The sequence below is a fragment of the Cervus elaphus genome, chromosome 6 (genome assembly GCF_910594005.1).
Source record: "Cervus elaphus chromosome 6, mCerEla1.1, whole genome shotgun sequence".
Taxonomy (NCBI): Eukaryota; Metazoa; Chordata; class Mammalia; order Artiodactyla; family Cervidae; genus Cervus; species Cervus elaphus.
In genome coordinates, this window is record NC_057820.1 from 44,342,450 (window position 1) to 44,357,517 (window position 15,068).

At 39.8% G+C, this 15,068-nt stretch overlaps 2 protein-coding genes across 6 annotated transcripts in view; both read left to right on the forward strand.

Annotated features, from left to right (window-relative positions):
* The window catches only part of PDCL2 (phosducin like 2), a 34,148-nt gene extending 28,643 nt beyond the window's left edge, over positions 1–5,505 (forward strand). For both annotated transcript variants that reach the window (XM_043905871.1, XM_043905872.1), the window contains 2 exons: positions 271–479; positions 5,327–5,505. In XM_043905871.1, the coding sequence (XP_043761806.1) occupies positions 271–479; positions 5,327–5,484 (367 nt within the window). In that variant the 3' untranslated portion in view covers positions 5,485–5,505. The remainder of the gene's footprint in view (positions 1–270; positions 480–5,326) is intronic.
* A 9,157-nt stretch (positions 5,506–14,662) lies between these two features.
* The window catches only part of CLOCK (clock circadian regulator), a 136,925-nt gene continuing 136,519 nt past the window's right edge, over positions 14,663–15,068 (forward strand). For all 4 annotated transcript variants that reach the window (XM_043906717.1, XM_043906723.1, XM_043906726.1 and 1 more), the window contains exon 1: positions 14,663–15,048. The gene's annotated coding sequence lies outside the window, so the exon portion shown is untranslated. The remainder of the gene's footprint in view (positions 15,049–15,068) is intronic.

The window sequence follows — 15,068 nt, forward strand, 5'->3', positions numbered from 1 at the left end:
GCCAAGTCAAATGTGGTTAGCCTTAGTTAGGCTGCAAATTCCCATGGTAGCAAGCTTCATTCCCAGGCTATAACAGTTTTTGTAATGAAAATCAGAGACTCTATAAGTTTATCACTACTAAAGGTAAAAATAGAGGTTTACAGTTGATGCGATCTTATATTAAAAGAAAATCTAAAGATATATTTTTGTCATGGAAATGTCTTATTTTATTAGATTGAGATAAGTAGCCTGTTTTTTTAAAGATGTTGTCTGTATTGTTTCTCTTTTTAGCATCCCAATGTGTTTGTTGGTTAACCAGCATCTTAGTCTCCTAGCAAGAAAGTTTCCTGAAACTAAATTCGTTAAAGCCATCGTGAATAGCTGTATTGATCACTACCATGACAATTGTTTACCAACCATTTTTGTTTATAAAAATGGTCAGATAGAAGGCAAATTCATTGGAATTATAGAATGTGGAGGGATAAATCTCAAGCTCGAAGGTAATGATGTTAACTTTCAAAATTTGCCTGTTAAGAAAACTTACATAACTTAACAAATATCATGAAAATTTATTTTCATAAAATGTTAGGCTTTTTCCTTGTTTCTAGTTTCTTCTTAAATGCCTTCAGATTAATTTTCCTACAATAATACTATCATAACACCCACTTGCTTAAATCCTTAATGATTCTTTGTTTCAAATACATTAAAAATTCAGAAACATGTGCTTAAAAATTTCAGCCCATCTATCCAGTTGTATTTCTCAGTGTTTTCTGCAGTTTCTGCTCCAACCAAGCTGGTCTTCAACCACTATCTCAAACACACTTCACTCATTTGTGCCTTTATATTGGGTGGGCCAAAAAATTTGTTCAGGTTTTTCCATAAAATATTACAAAAATCTGGATGAAATTTTTGGCCAACCCAGTACTTTGTTTCATACCCTTTCTCTGTACCCTAAATAGCCTACCCTGCTCTATTCTTCCTTCCAATCCCTATTCCTTCTTAGGTTTCCATTTAATCCATTATGTGATGCTGGACCAATTAATAATCTGTTTTCATTTTCTCTACTGAATTTCTATAGCATATATTCTATAGACAACTTATTTTCCATTTATCTACATATTCTCAGATTTTGTGGTTAACCCATTCCCTTTGAGTATTGTCTCCCTAACAGGTGCAAGGACTATGCCTTCTACTACTTTCTTTTTCATAGTACACAGCAAAGGGCTTTGTGGTTTTACATTCTCTAGTAATGTTTACTTCCAAGCCTAGTTCTAAGACCTAACTCTTCAGTTAGTCATTTCTTGGAGCTGATTTAATTCTGTATTATTAAAATCTTTTCTCCTACTATCATATTAAAGCCACTGTGAACGGCTATTTTTAACAGCCTTTCTTTCACTGTATCATTCCCCTAAAACTGTTTTTGGCCTTAGTAAGACTTCCAGAAATCTAATTGTTCCACAATTTCCCTTTCCTCTTTATTTTACCATCTTACTTTTTCAGCTTGTGCCTTATCCTCTTTTTTTTTCCCCCCAGGGCTGAAATTTATTTAATATATTTTTCTAAATTTTTATTGCAAGATATTCGCTTTATAATATTGTACTGGTTTCTGCCACTCATCAACATGAACCAGTCACAGGTACACATATGTCTCCTCCCTCTTGAAGCTTCCTCCCATCTCCCACCTCATCCCACCCCTCTCGGTTGTCACGGAGCACTGGGTTGCGCTTGCTGTGTGGTGCAGCAAACTCCCAGTGGCTATCTGTGTTACATATCGTAATGTGTGTGTTCCCACGCTGCTCTCTGCATTCACCCCACCCCCTCCCTCCCACGCTGTGTCCACTTGTGTGTTCTCTGCGTCTGTGTGTCCACTGCTGCCCTGCAGACGGGTGCTTCAGTACCATCTTACTGCAGTCCATACACAGGCATGAGTATACAATATCTGTGTCTCTCTTTCTGACTTGCTCCACTCTGTACAGTAGGCTCTAGGTTCATCCACCTCATTAGGACTGACTCAAATGCGTTCTTTTTTAGAGCTGAGTAACATTCCATCGTATATATGTACCACAATTTCTGTATCCATCCATCCGTCAATGGACATCTATGCTGTGTCCATGTCCCAGCTGTTGTAAACAGTGCTGCAGCAACACTGGTGTACATGTGTCTGTCTCAGTTATGCTTTTCACAAGATACATATATCTTTTCACAAGATATATAGTAGGATTTCTGGGTCATATGGTAGTTCTGTTTCTGTTCCTACTTTCTTAAGGTATTTCCATACTCTTCTCCATAGTGGTTGAATCAATTTCATTTCCATCAACAGTGCAAGAGGGTTCCCTTTTCTCTACATCCTCTTCAGCATTTATTGTTTGTAGATTTTTTTTAATTGTTTGTAGATTTTTTAATGATGGCCATTAAGACTGGTGTGAGGTGATAACTCATTGTGGTTTTGATTTGCATTTTTCTAATAATGAACATTGCTGAGCATCTTTTCATATGTTTGTTGGCCATCTGTTGTGACTTATCCTCTTAATTTAAAAAATATGTAAGTATACAAACAATAATATAGAAAATATTCATGTAATCATTACCCAAAATAACAAATGTGAACATTTGTTCATGCTTCCTTCAGCTATTTGTTTATTATTGAAATAAACAGTACAGATGTTGAAGTTGCTTATATTTCCATTCCTAGTTCTGCTCCCCTCCCTGCCTCACTAAGCAGTCACTATCATGAGCAGTGTGTTATCTGGACTATACTTTTAAAAATTGTAATACTTGAAAAAAAATTTAAATTATATAAAAATACACATAACATGAAATTCATGATTTGAATTATTAAAAATTTACAATACAGTATTATTAATTATTGTTACCCTGCAATAAATTATATATCCAGAACTTAATTTATGAATAAATAAGTTATATTATTTAATCATTTTAAAGTATATGGTTGGTGAAAGGCACTCAGTTGTGTCTGACTCTTTGCGACCCCATATATAGTCCATGGAATTCTCCAGGCCAGAATACTAGAATGGGTAGCCTTTCCCTTCTTCAGGGGATCTTCCCAACCCAGGGATGGAACCCAGGTCTCCCACATTGCAGTCAGATACCTTACCAACTGAGCCACCAGGGAAACCCAAGAATATTCGAGTGGGTAGCCTATCCCTTCGCCAGTGGATCTTCCTGACCCAGGAATTGAACCGGGGTCTCCTGCAGTGCAGGTGAATTCTTTATCAACTGAGCTATCAGGGAAGCCCAAAGTATATGGTTAAGTGATATTAAGTATATTTTCACTGTTGTGCCATCATCACCATTATCCATCTCAAGAACTCTTTGCATCTTGCAAAGAGTTGCAACTCTATATCCTTAAACAGTGACTTTATTTTCTAGTCCCTCCAGCCCCTGGCAACCACCATTTTACTTTCTAACTCTGAATTTGACTACTCTCAAAGTACATCATATAAATGAATTATGTAGTTTTGTCTTTTTGTGACTGGCTTATTTTACTTGGCATAACGTCTTCAAGATTAGTCTGTATTGTAATACGTGTCAGCATTTCCTTCCTTTTTAAAACTTCAAGGCTGAATAATATTCCATTGTATTTTTTATAGTACATTTTAGTGTAGTGTTAGTCACTCAGTCGTTCTGACTCTTTGCAGTCCCCCAGACTGTAACCCGCTAGGCTCCTCTGTCCATGGGATTCTCCAGGCAAGAATACCAGAGTGGGTTGCCATTCCCTTTTCCAGAGGATCTTCCGAACCCAGGGATCGAACCTGGGTCTCCTACGTTGCAGGCAGATTCTTTACCCTTTGAGCTACAGGGCAGACCCATTAATCTGTTGATGGACAGATTTGTTTCTTCTACCTTGCGGCTATTGTGAATCATGCTGCTAAGAACATGGCTATGCAAATGAACTATTCTGGTCCCTCTTTTTAGTTCTTTTGAGCGTATAGTCAGAAGTAGAATTGCTGGATCATACAACAGTTCTACTTTAACTTTTGAGCAACCGCATACTGTTTCCCCCCACTGACTTTTGATATCTCCTATGTCATTTTCAGGATTAAAAAAAGATGCTTCAATCTGTTTCTGAAATTTCTACTATGTTCCAGTGGTCTCTTCTGTCTATCCCTGAATCAGTACAGTACTATGTTAATTACTGTACCTTCCTAACAATCTAGCTCTCTCTAGTAGGGCAAGTCTTTTTCAAAATATAATATAAATGTTGGAATTAGTCTATGAAAAATCCTGTTGGTTATTTATTAGAATCACATTTAAAGATTAATTGTTGAAGACTTGATATCCTAATAATAGTGAATATTCCTATCCGTGAATAAGATATAGCTTGTCATTAATTTTGATCTTCTTTTTTTGCTAACTTTCTTCATAAAGATAATGTATATACAGTTGGCCCTTGAACAACACAAGAGTTATGAGTATTAACCCCCATGCAGTGAAAAATCAACACACAATTTTAAAGTTGGCCCTCTGTACTTGCGGTTCTGCATCTGTGGATTCAAACAACTATAGACTGTGTAGTACTATAATATGCATTTATTGAAAAAATCCACCTACAAGCGAACCTCTGTAGTTCAAACCTGTTTGAACTGTTCAAGGGTCAATTGTATTATATTTTGTAATTTTCCTCTTAAGTTTATTTTGTAATTTTCCTCACAAATGTTCTGTTCATTTACACAGTGCTTAGGAATAAATTTAACAAAATAAGCAGTTTGCAGGATTGGGGGTTTTTGGTTATCAGTTCAGTTTTTTTCAGTTTCACTCTTGAGTATGTTTACATAATTCACATTTTCTTGTTGAAGTTTTCCTACTAAAATTTTCAAATGTGTTGGCATACTTTTTTCTCAAAGTAGTCTCATGGCTTTAAAATCTTTATCTTGGCTTTGCTCCATATAATTCTTTATATTGTTTAGTTTGTTTCTTTTTCTTGTGATCTTTTTTGCCTAAGGTGTGTCTGTTAGTCTCTTCAAAGAACCAACTTGTGATTTTGTTAGTCACCTCCACTGATTTTGCTTTTCAACCTTTGCTAAAGTCTCTTCTTCATTATATCCCTCTTTCTGCTTTCCTTGGATTTACTTTAATGTTTTTTCTAGCTCCTTGATTTGTACTTTCAAAGAACTATTTTCAGTCATTTAAAAATAGATGTTAGCCATAATTTCTCCCTTTAAGTATAACTCTGCTATATCCCATGTGTATTTTGACATAGTACTTTCATTGTAATTTAGTTCTAAATATATCATCATTTCCACATTAATTTTATTGGAGTCAACTTCTGTTTCATATAGATGTTCCAAGATTTTTATCTGATTTATTGATGGGTTATTTTTTGCAGAACTTGAATGGAAGCTAGCAGAAGTTGGAGCAATACAGACTGATTTGGAAGAAAACCCCAAAAAAGGCATTATAGATGTGATGGTATCTTCAATTAGAAACACTTCTATTTATGATGACACTGATAGCTCAAACAGTGATAATGAAGATACCAAATAGAAATATTTAATAAATAGCTTTAAAGTGTTTATATATGGAGTGTTTTTGTCACTGCCTTTATAATCAGAGATCACAATATTTATAAATAAATTTATTTTCATTTTCATGTTAGAATTATAGCTTATATGTAATTACAAAAACTTCCAGATATTTCAGAATGTTTATTGCCTCCAACAAAACTAGAATCTGTCCTGAACCATTAATATTTTTCTGTACTTTATCCTTTTTCTGATCCTTTTTGGATAATAACAAATATATTACAAGCCCTCTGTGTTGCCTAATCACTTCCAAAGAGGCATGTGAATAAAAACAATGAAAAAGAACCATGAAATTTAACTTAATAAATATTAAAGTCTATAATTTAGAGGCTTTGAGTGAAAATACTTAAATTTATGACCATATGCTTTTTCTTTGAAATCTCTTACCTATTAAAAAAATTAAGCACTCAATGGAAAAATGCAATTTAAAGATTCTAAAAAGTACTAAGAAACATCTCTACTCATTGTTATAATTTTTAATAGTTCTATTATTGTTAGAAAGTATTAGCTTACTAAGTAGACAGGCTATTGAATCATTAGACCTGTATAACATGTAAGTTTCTAAATCATGGGAAGTGAGAAAAGTATATTGTGAGGCTTACATATCTTTTAATAGTAATCTCAGAAGAATTCATCATGAGAAAATATTTATTAGGACACTGCAGAAGACCTGCAGCGTGTTTTATCTTGGCTTAATAATTGGCACCACTTTTAGAGAAAATGGTGGTAAATCCAGCATGTAATAGTTTAAAAACACATTCTAGTCTTCTAGTTTGTTTGTATTGGTGACCCATCATTGTGATTTTGGATATTCACTGATGTTTTTGAGAAATCCAGACTAAGTTTAAGTGATTAGATTACAAAAATAAATTGGTGAGAACCGAGGCAATTTAGGACTTCCCAGGTGGTGCTAGTGGTAAATAGTGCAGGAGACAATGAGAGACAATCCCTGGGTTGGGAAGATCCCCTGGAGAAGCGAATGGCAACCCACTCCAGTATTCTTGCCTGGAGAAGTCCATGGACAGAGGAGCCTGGTGGGTACAGTCCATGGGGTTGCACAGAGTCAGACATGACTGAAGCGATTTAGCATGCACGAGGCAATTTAAACATGAAGTCAGAAAAGGGTATTTGCTGTTCTTAGGGGTGGGTAGGGATCATAGAGGCAGTGGAGAATGATGAAGTGGAGGGAAAGTTAAATACAGATTGAGTTGTTCAGTCGCCCAGTTGTTTGCGACCTCATGGACTGCAGCACACCAGGCCTCCTTGTCCCTCACCATCTCCTAAAGTTTGCCCAAGTTCATGTTCATTGCATCAGTGATGCCATCTGGCCATCTCATCCTCTGGCGCCCTCTTCTCCTCCTGCCCTCAGTCTTTCCTGGCATCAGGGACTTTTCCAGTAGGTCAGCTGTTTGTATCAGGTGACCAAAATACTGGAGCTTCAGCTTCAGCATCAGTCCTCCTTCCAATGAGTATTCAGGGTTGATTTCCTGAATCAGATTGACTGGTTTGATCTCCTTGCTGTCCAAGGGACTTTCAGGAGTCTTCTCCAGCACCATGGTTTGAAGACATCAATTCGTTAGTGTTCTGCCTTCTTCACCGTCCAGCTCTCATAGTCGAACGTGATCACTGGGAAGACCATAGCCTTGACTATACGAATCTTGTCAGCTTACTCTGCTTTTCAGCACACACTGAGTTAGGTGGTAATAATTTATTTTATCAGATAAGGTAAAAATCAAATGATCTAACTTTGTAAAGAATTAGGAAGACCCCTTCTGAGATAGCAAAGAAAGGCTTTTGAAATATACACATTTGGATGAAGGGAGGAAAAGCTGAGAAGCAAAGTTGAGAGTTGCACACAATGGTGTTTATTATAGCATTAGCACACATATCAGAGAAATAATTACCTATAAGGTCCAACTTCTAAGAGTCTTTAACAAAATGGATGGAAAGATTCCTATTGAAAATAAAACAGTTGTGGGAAATTAAAGGAAAAACCATATTATCATAAAGTTAAAATGTAACTTTAATGCCATCTAATGCATATAAGTATAGACATTATTTCCCTGACTTCCCTGGTGGCTCAGGTGGTAAAGAATCTGCCTGCAATATGGGAGACCCGGGTTCAATTCCTGGGTCTGGAAGATCCCCTGGAGAAGAGAATGGCAATCCATTCCAGTATTCTGGCCTGAAGAATCCCACAGACAGAGGAACCTGGTGGGCTATAGTCCATGGGGTCGCAAAGAGTCAGAACCAGCTGAGCGAATAGCACTCATTATTTCCCTTCCAATTGAAACCGAATGCAAAAGGTTCCCCCAAATGTAATTTTTTTTAGTAAGCCCATCATATTTACCTATTTTCTTTTTTGAGTTAAAATTAGCAGAGGAAGTACTAATAGCATTTAAGAAGTTTGAATGAAAAGATTCATACTTCTTTTTTATAACTCAACACAAATCCAGCAGGTGGCAGTAGTTTTTACACGTAAGCACAGTTCACGAAAACTTAAACATTGTGAAATTCATAAAATTATAGCATAATAGAGGTGGCTGGTTTTGATTCCAGCCTCAGCCTTTTTCAAATAATGCACATAAACACACTCTTCTAGCAAGTACTCATGCTTGCCACTGTAGATCAGAACTACTTCATATCTCACTTGATCTATGCATTCTCATTTAAGTGCGGTATAAGTATTTGTTAGAATGTGGGGAAATTATTTAATAATGTGTTTCACATTTTATTGAATGAATTTCTGTGATTTTTTGGGAAATTTTAAATATTCAAATGTTTTTGATCTACAAAAATGGGTATTCTATATAACCTTCCTAATATTTTTCTCTATTCCTTTCTGCCAACTATTGAAACTCCCTCTCCTGCTTTACAGTGCCTATTTTGTCAAAGTGTGATTCTAGAATCAGCAGCATCCCCAGGGAACTTGTTAGAAATGCAGTCTCTGGCCTCATCCCAGACTAGCTGAACTGCAATTTTTGTTTTAATGAGATCCTTAGGTGATTAAGCAGCACTGGTAGCAAGTCCCCTAAAGACATCTGGAGCATATTCTTTAACTCTTCTTTCACACTTTTGGTTATTAAAAGTCTGTCTAGCTTCAAGCTCTAGTATCAGTTCCCAGGCAAATGTTCTCTGGCTGAACTTGTGATTCAGGAACTCAAGAGGGAAGGTGGAGTTGTTTTTAGCCAATTATTTCCTTCTCTTTTCAAGACCCATCCTCTGTGGTGTTGGGGACTGGAAGGGAGATTAGGGAAGAAAAGCCTACATTTCTCTTAACTAGGTAAGTACTATCCATATTGCATCAAAGTGTTCGCTGTTTAATGGGCACATTGAGTTCTCCTAGAAACTTGGAGGCAGCCTCTCCACCGCACAGTTCCCTTGATATGGAGATCAGTCTGCAGCTCTCTCTCTCTCTCTTGATCTCTCTCAGTTCCCACTCCTTGAAGTATATCCTGCCTCTTGTTGCTAGAATTTCTTTTCCCAGTAGGTGTCAAAATGATTCAAACCTGGACAGTACATTCTACCAGCATGGATGGACTCCGTAGAAACTTCCTTGCCATGCCAAACTGTAGGAGTACACTTCAGCCCACTTCCTCCAATTGTTTCTCCCCAAGTCTCTATCTTCCTGTTCACACAGGTAGACGCAGGGCAGATCAACAAATCTGAAAGGGAAGAGATCGCAGTCTCTCCTTAGTCACTCCAGTTTCTCTAGCCGATTCTGTTGGAGCCTTGTTCACTTAACTTGGAGTGAGCTGTGCTTAGTAGCGCAGTTGTGTCCGACTCTCTGTGACCCCATGGACGTCAGGCTCCACCATGGAATTCTCCAGGCAAGAATACTGGAGTGGGTTGCCATGCCCTCCTCCAGGGATCGAACCCAGGTCTCCCTCATTGCAAGCGGATTCTTTACCGTCTGAGCCACCAAGGAAGCCCAACTTGGAGTGGGGTGGGGGAATAAAAAGGAAAGGAAAAGCCACAGTACTCTCCAGGAGCTTTTTAAGTTGTGGCTCCAATGATTCTCTCATCCTCCTCTCCCTTTGTGTCTTACTTATATGGCCTGAAAGTAGGGTTGGAGGTTTGACCATGTTAAGTCCAGTTTCGTCCAGCTTTTGGCCCTGACTGAAGGAGTGTGCGTGTGTATCATTCGTGTCCGATGCTTTGCAACCCCGTGGACTGTAGCCCGCCAGGCTCCTCTGTCCGTGGGATTTCCCAGGCAAGAATACTGGGTGGGTTGCCATTTCCTTCTCCAGGGGATCTTCAACACCCAGGGATTGAAACCGTATCTCTTGCATCTCCTGCACTGCAGGCAGATTCTTTACCGTCTGAGCCACCAGGGAAGCAGGGCTGAAGGAATATCTGCTTCAAATGTGGGCAGCTGTTTAGACGGTGAGTGCTGCATGTTCTTGTTCCCTATTGTGGACCTCACTCAGCAGTCTCATACTAGTGTTTCACTATTTTCAGTTTCTCTCTCCTTTGTACTCTAATACACATTGCTAAGTTTGCCTCTTGAAAAACCTATATGCAGGTCAGGAAGCAACAGTTAGAACTGGCCATGGAACAACAGACTGGTTCCAAATAGGAAAAGGAGTACATCAAGGCTGTATATTGTCACCCTGCTTGTTTAACTTATATGCAGAGTACATCATGAGAAACGCTGGGCTGGAGGAAGCACAAGCTGGAATCAAGATTGCTTGGAGAAATATCAATAACCTCAGCTATGCAGATGACACCACCCTTATGGCAGAAAGTGAAGAACTAAAGAGCCTCTTGATGAAAGTGAAAGAGGAGAGTGAAAAAGTTGGCTTAAAGCTCAACATTCAGAAAACTAAGATCATGGCATCCAGTCCCATCACTTCATGGCAAATAGACGGGGAGACAGTGGAAACAGTGTCAGACTTTATTTTTTTGGGCTCCAAAATCACTTCAGATGGTGATTGCAGCCATGAAATTAAAAGATGCTTACTCCTTGGAAGGAAAGTTATGACCAACCTAGATGGCAAATTAAAAAGTAGAGACATTACCTTGCCAACAAAGGTCCGTCTAGTCAAGGCTATGGTTTTTACAGTGGTCAGGTATGGATGTGAGAGTTGGACTGTGAAGAAAGCTGAGCACCGAAGAATTGATGCTTTTGAACTGTGGTGTTGGAGAAGATTCTTGAGAGTCCCTTGAACTGCAAGGAGATCCAACCAGTCCATCCTAAAGGAAATCAGTCCTGAATGTTCATTGGAAGGACTGATGCTGAAGCTGAAACCTCATGCAAAGAGTTGACTCATTGGAAAAGACCGTGATGCTGGGAGGGATTGGGGGCAAGAGGAGAAGGGGATGAGAGAGGATGAGGTGGCTGGATGGCATCACCAACTCGATGGGGGGCAAGAGGAGAAGGGGATGACAGAGGATGAGGTGGCTGGATGGCATCACCAACTCGATGGACGTGAGTGTGAGTAAACCCTGGGAATTGGTGATGGACAGGGAGGCCTGGTGTGCTGCGATTCATGGGGTCACAAAGAGTCGGACACGACTGAGTGACTGAAATGAACTGAACTGAAGTTTACCTCCTGACAAGACTAATCTGCTTACAATCACAACTTGGAATATAAGAATGATCCTAAAAGTCTTCTAGCATGTTTTACCTTTCATTTCATTCATTCAGTCATTCTTTCATTTAACTCAAGCATTGAAATGAATGCTGCATGTACAGTGATGAAGAAAACACATGGTTCTTGACTCTTGGAATTTACCATGTGGGGGCAATGGGGCGGGGTTGGGGGGGAAGATAGTTAATAGATAAGAAAAGAAATATAAAAAAAAAACCCCACAGTAATAGAGAATAATTGTGGGTACTATGTTGGTCGATGGCAGGTGAGAGGTAGGAGGGTAACATCTTAAACAGGGTAGTTAGATCTTTGAGACATGAAGACCGAGGAGGAACCAGCCAGGAGAAAAGGTAGGAGGGTGGTCCAGGTAAGTGCACAGCTTGTATCAAAGCTTGAGAATACAGAGATTAGCAAGAAACTTGAGGAAGTTTCTGGGTGGAAGTGTTATGGGAAAAGAGAAAAATAGTAGGACATGAAGTTGGAGAAATAGAGGGGGCTAGATCAAAGAGGTATCATGGGCACAACTAGGAATTTAGATATAATGGGAAATAATAAGGATTTCAAGTAGGAACATGCGGTTTCATTTATATTTTCAAAAGAATATTCTTGCTGCTTTGTGGAGAACAGATTGAAGGGAGCATCCAAGGTATTTGAGATATTCAAGAGGGGACATCGGGGAGACAATTGGACATGTGTGTTTGGAACCCAAAGGTAAGGTGTAGGCTGTAGTTACAAATTTGTGAGTCATTTTAACCATTCCTAGAGTTCCAACAACAAAGCAAAAAAATCTGAAGCCACCATGCTTTTCAGCTAACCTTTCTGTAGTAGTGTATAATTTACATTTGACCATCACAATTCTGAGATGCCTTTTTTCTCACTGTACAGATAAATACCCTGATGCTCAAATAGATTATTTAACTTTCTCAGTGTGTCCTAGTATTAGTCAGGATTGAAGTCTAGACCTTTGATTACAAAGTCTTCAATATCACATCATACTATTGACTTCCTTCTATTTTAAAGGATCTAGAAAGGATAAGAGTAATTGACTAAAACATGAAGAATTATTCTAAAAAAAAAAAACCATGACAGTATATTCCCTATTAATGCATACCAAGCTTCCCATGTTCCTATTTACTTTAAACTGTAGTAGTAAAAGTAGGAACGTTAAGGAAAGGGTGTATAAGAGTGGTATTACGAAAAAAACAGAAAGGACACAGGGTCCCAGAGAACTAGGGGAAGAAATTGAGCAAGAGATGTAAAAACTACACAAAAAGCAACATCATTAATAGCCACTACTAATATGTGGTTTTTTTATGTACCAGGTACTATCAGACACACACACATTCCATCTACCTGTTCTATCGTCTCTCAATTATCCTGAGACATGATTGTTATTACCCTCATTTGACAGATGAGGAAACTGAAGAACAGACTCAAAGTCATGCAGATATTAAGTAGTGGGGCTGGGATACATCCTGGCAGTAAGTTTCCAATTCTGTATTTTAGCCACTATGCTATATTGCTTCCATCAAGACATCAACTGTGGAAACCAGTTAGGAATGGAGTTGGAAATATTCCTTTTAAATTATAGCAAGGCAGACAAGAAGAAGGGAGCAGAATATTTGAGTTAGATAAATTGTGTTCAAGGAGAGGATTTAGGCTAGGGGACAAACTATGAGGCAGGGTTTTTGTTTTAGGGAAAAGTGGAATCTGGAAGTTGGAAATGTGATTAAAAATATGCAGTCCAGTTTTCTTCTTGGAGAGTATGGGGAGAAGGGTAAGTTGTGAACTGAATCATGGGGAATGTTTGAGTAGTGGCAGAAGACCAAGCAGAAAAACGGGGCTATCAACAGGTGTTGGTAAATGATTAAATACAGAACATGAGAGACGAAGGAGTCAAAGATGAACGTGATGTGTTTCTAGTGACTAAGAGGACCATGGAACCATTAAAAGGGGCAAAGGTATTTTTGAAGATACGATGCAGAATATGAAGAGAGATCACTTTCTCTAGAAAATCCAAACATCCACATCCTAGGAAAAGCATTCAAAGCTTCTTGTCTAACTGAAACCTTCCTAACCAGTATTATTAACCTTGCCTCCTCTCTTGCTACCACTGTGAGAATTCATGATCACAAGTGATAGACAACCTCTCACTGGTTTAAGCAATGAATACATGTTAAGAATTTATTGACTAACTTAACTGAGATTTCCAGAGTTATCTAGGCCACAACGGATTCCATGCATTCAATGTGTCTCCAGGCCAAATCTCCATTTTTGAACCTGCTTTATTCCACATTGCCTTCTTTCTCAGAATCTGTGAGTAGGAAGATGTGTTCAGGTTTCCATTTTTGCAGACTTAACTCCACTGGAAAAGAGATCACCCTTCTTAAGTTAAATCCAAACTAAGGTAGAGGATTAACTCAAATGTGTTTTCCTCTGGAGTCCTGCCCCCTTCAGCCAAATGGTCTGAGAGTGAAGAAAGGATAGTTCTCCAAAGGAAATGATCAGAATAGGGAATGAATGCTAAGCAGGAAAAAAATATTCATGGGGTCGCAAAGAGTCGGACACGACTGAGCGACTGAACTGAACTGAACTGAACTGAAAATCTCGTCTGCTATATGGTGACTCTTATCACGCTCTCCCATTCCGGACAGAATCCTCTGGTGAATGATAGGGATGTGAATAGTTCCTCAGTTTCGATGTTCTTTTTCTCTTGAGTACATAGCAAAAATCTGAAGTGTTCACTGAGATGAATGTTACCTTTGAGGGAGGATTTTGTAGTCACAACAGTTTATTTTTTAAAAGAAGATAAAACGGTTTCTATTTCAAATTCAAAGAACAATCATTAAAATATGAAAACCATTAGGAATTAGAAATGTACACTTTTTCCCAATAATTTTTAGCTACCGAAAGTTGCTTTCCTTTGTGGACCAACTGTATATACCATCAAGGAAAGTAATTTCCCCCTAAGATAAGGGGGAAAACATGCACGCGTTTTTCTACAAGGGAAGCGGTACGAGCTAGGATCCTGGTTTCCGTCCAGTGCTTCATCTCCCATCTTCCTTAAGGCTAGGTAAAAAACTCCAAAAGAGCACATCCGTTATCTTCTTTGGCTTCCGCCCTCCAGCCAAGGACTCACGTCCGGTCTCCCCAGGCCCACTCTCCGAAAAGAAGCGACTAAAGCGGTGCACTTCCCCGGGAAGAGAGAGGAGGAGTCTGGAGTGCCAGTCACCTTCACAAATGCCCTCTTCCCGTCCCGAGAGACGAAACGCAAGTGATGCCACTGGAGGCGGGGAAAAAGTCTTTTCGCCCGCCCGATTGATTTTTTTTCCTGGCACTGGCAAAGTGATTTGCTTTTCGAGAAAGAGAGGTCCCCTTTCTCTTTCGAGAAAGAGAAGGGATGGCTTCGGGATCCCTCATACAAGAAACTCTCCTCTGTCCTCGCTTCCCGCATCCAGGGTAAAAGCCAAAGCCACCCTGATCTAAAGCCACCCCAATCTGAACTCCCGGGACCGGCCGCACCCTCCGCAGCTATCCAGGCCCCGCCTCCCCTGCTTTCCAGTAACCGGTGCGAGGAAGGGGGCGCCGGGGAGATCTCGGCTTTCCTGCACGCCCGGCGGCAGCCGCGGATCGCGCAGACGCGTAGCTCTAGGGAGCAGGAGTCTCCTTCGGCGCCCGGGATCCCCAGCGCTGCTCCGAGCTGCCTAACGGGGCACATCGCATGCGCACCGACACGCACCGGGGAAAGGGAGAGTGAGGGGAGGGACGAACGAAACGCGCCGGCAGTCGGAGCCCGCAGGGGGTCACTGACTACGCATGCGCCAGGAGGGAGCGCAATCACAGACTCGTCTTGCGGCTACCGGCTTAAAAAAGGAAACCCTCGAGACCGAGAGCGCGAAGGAAATCTGGCCGCCGACGCGTGCGCGCTCCCGGTGAGTGGCGCCCCGCCGGG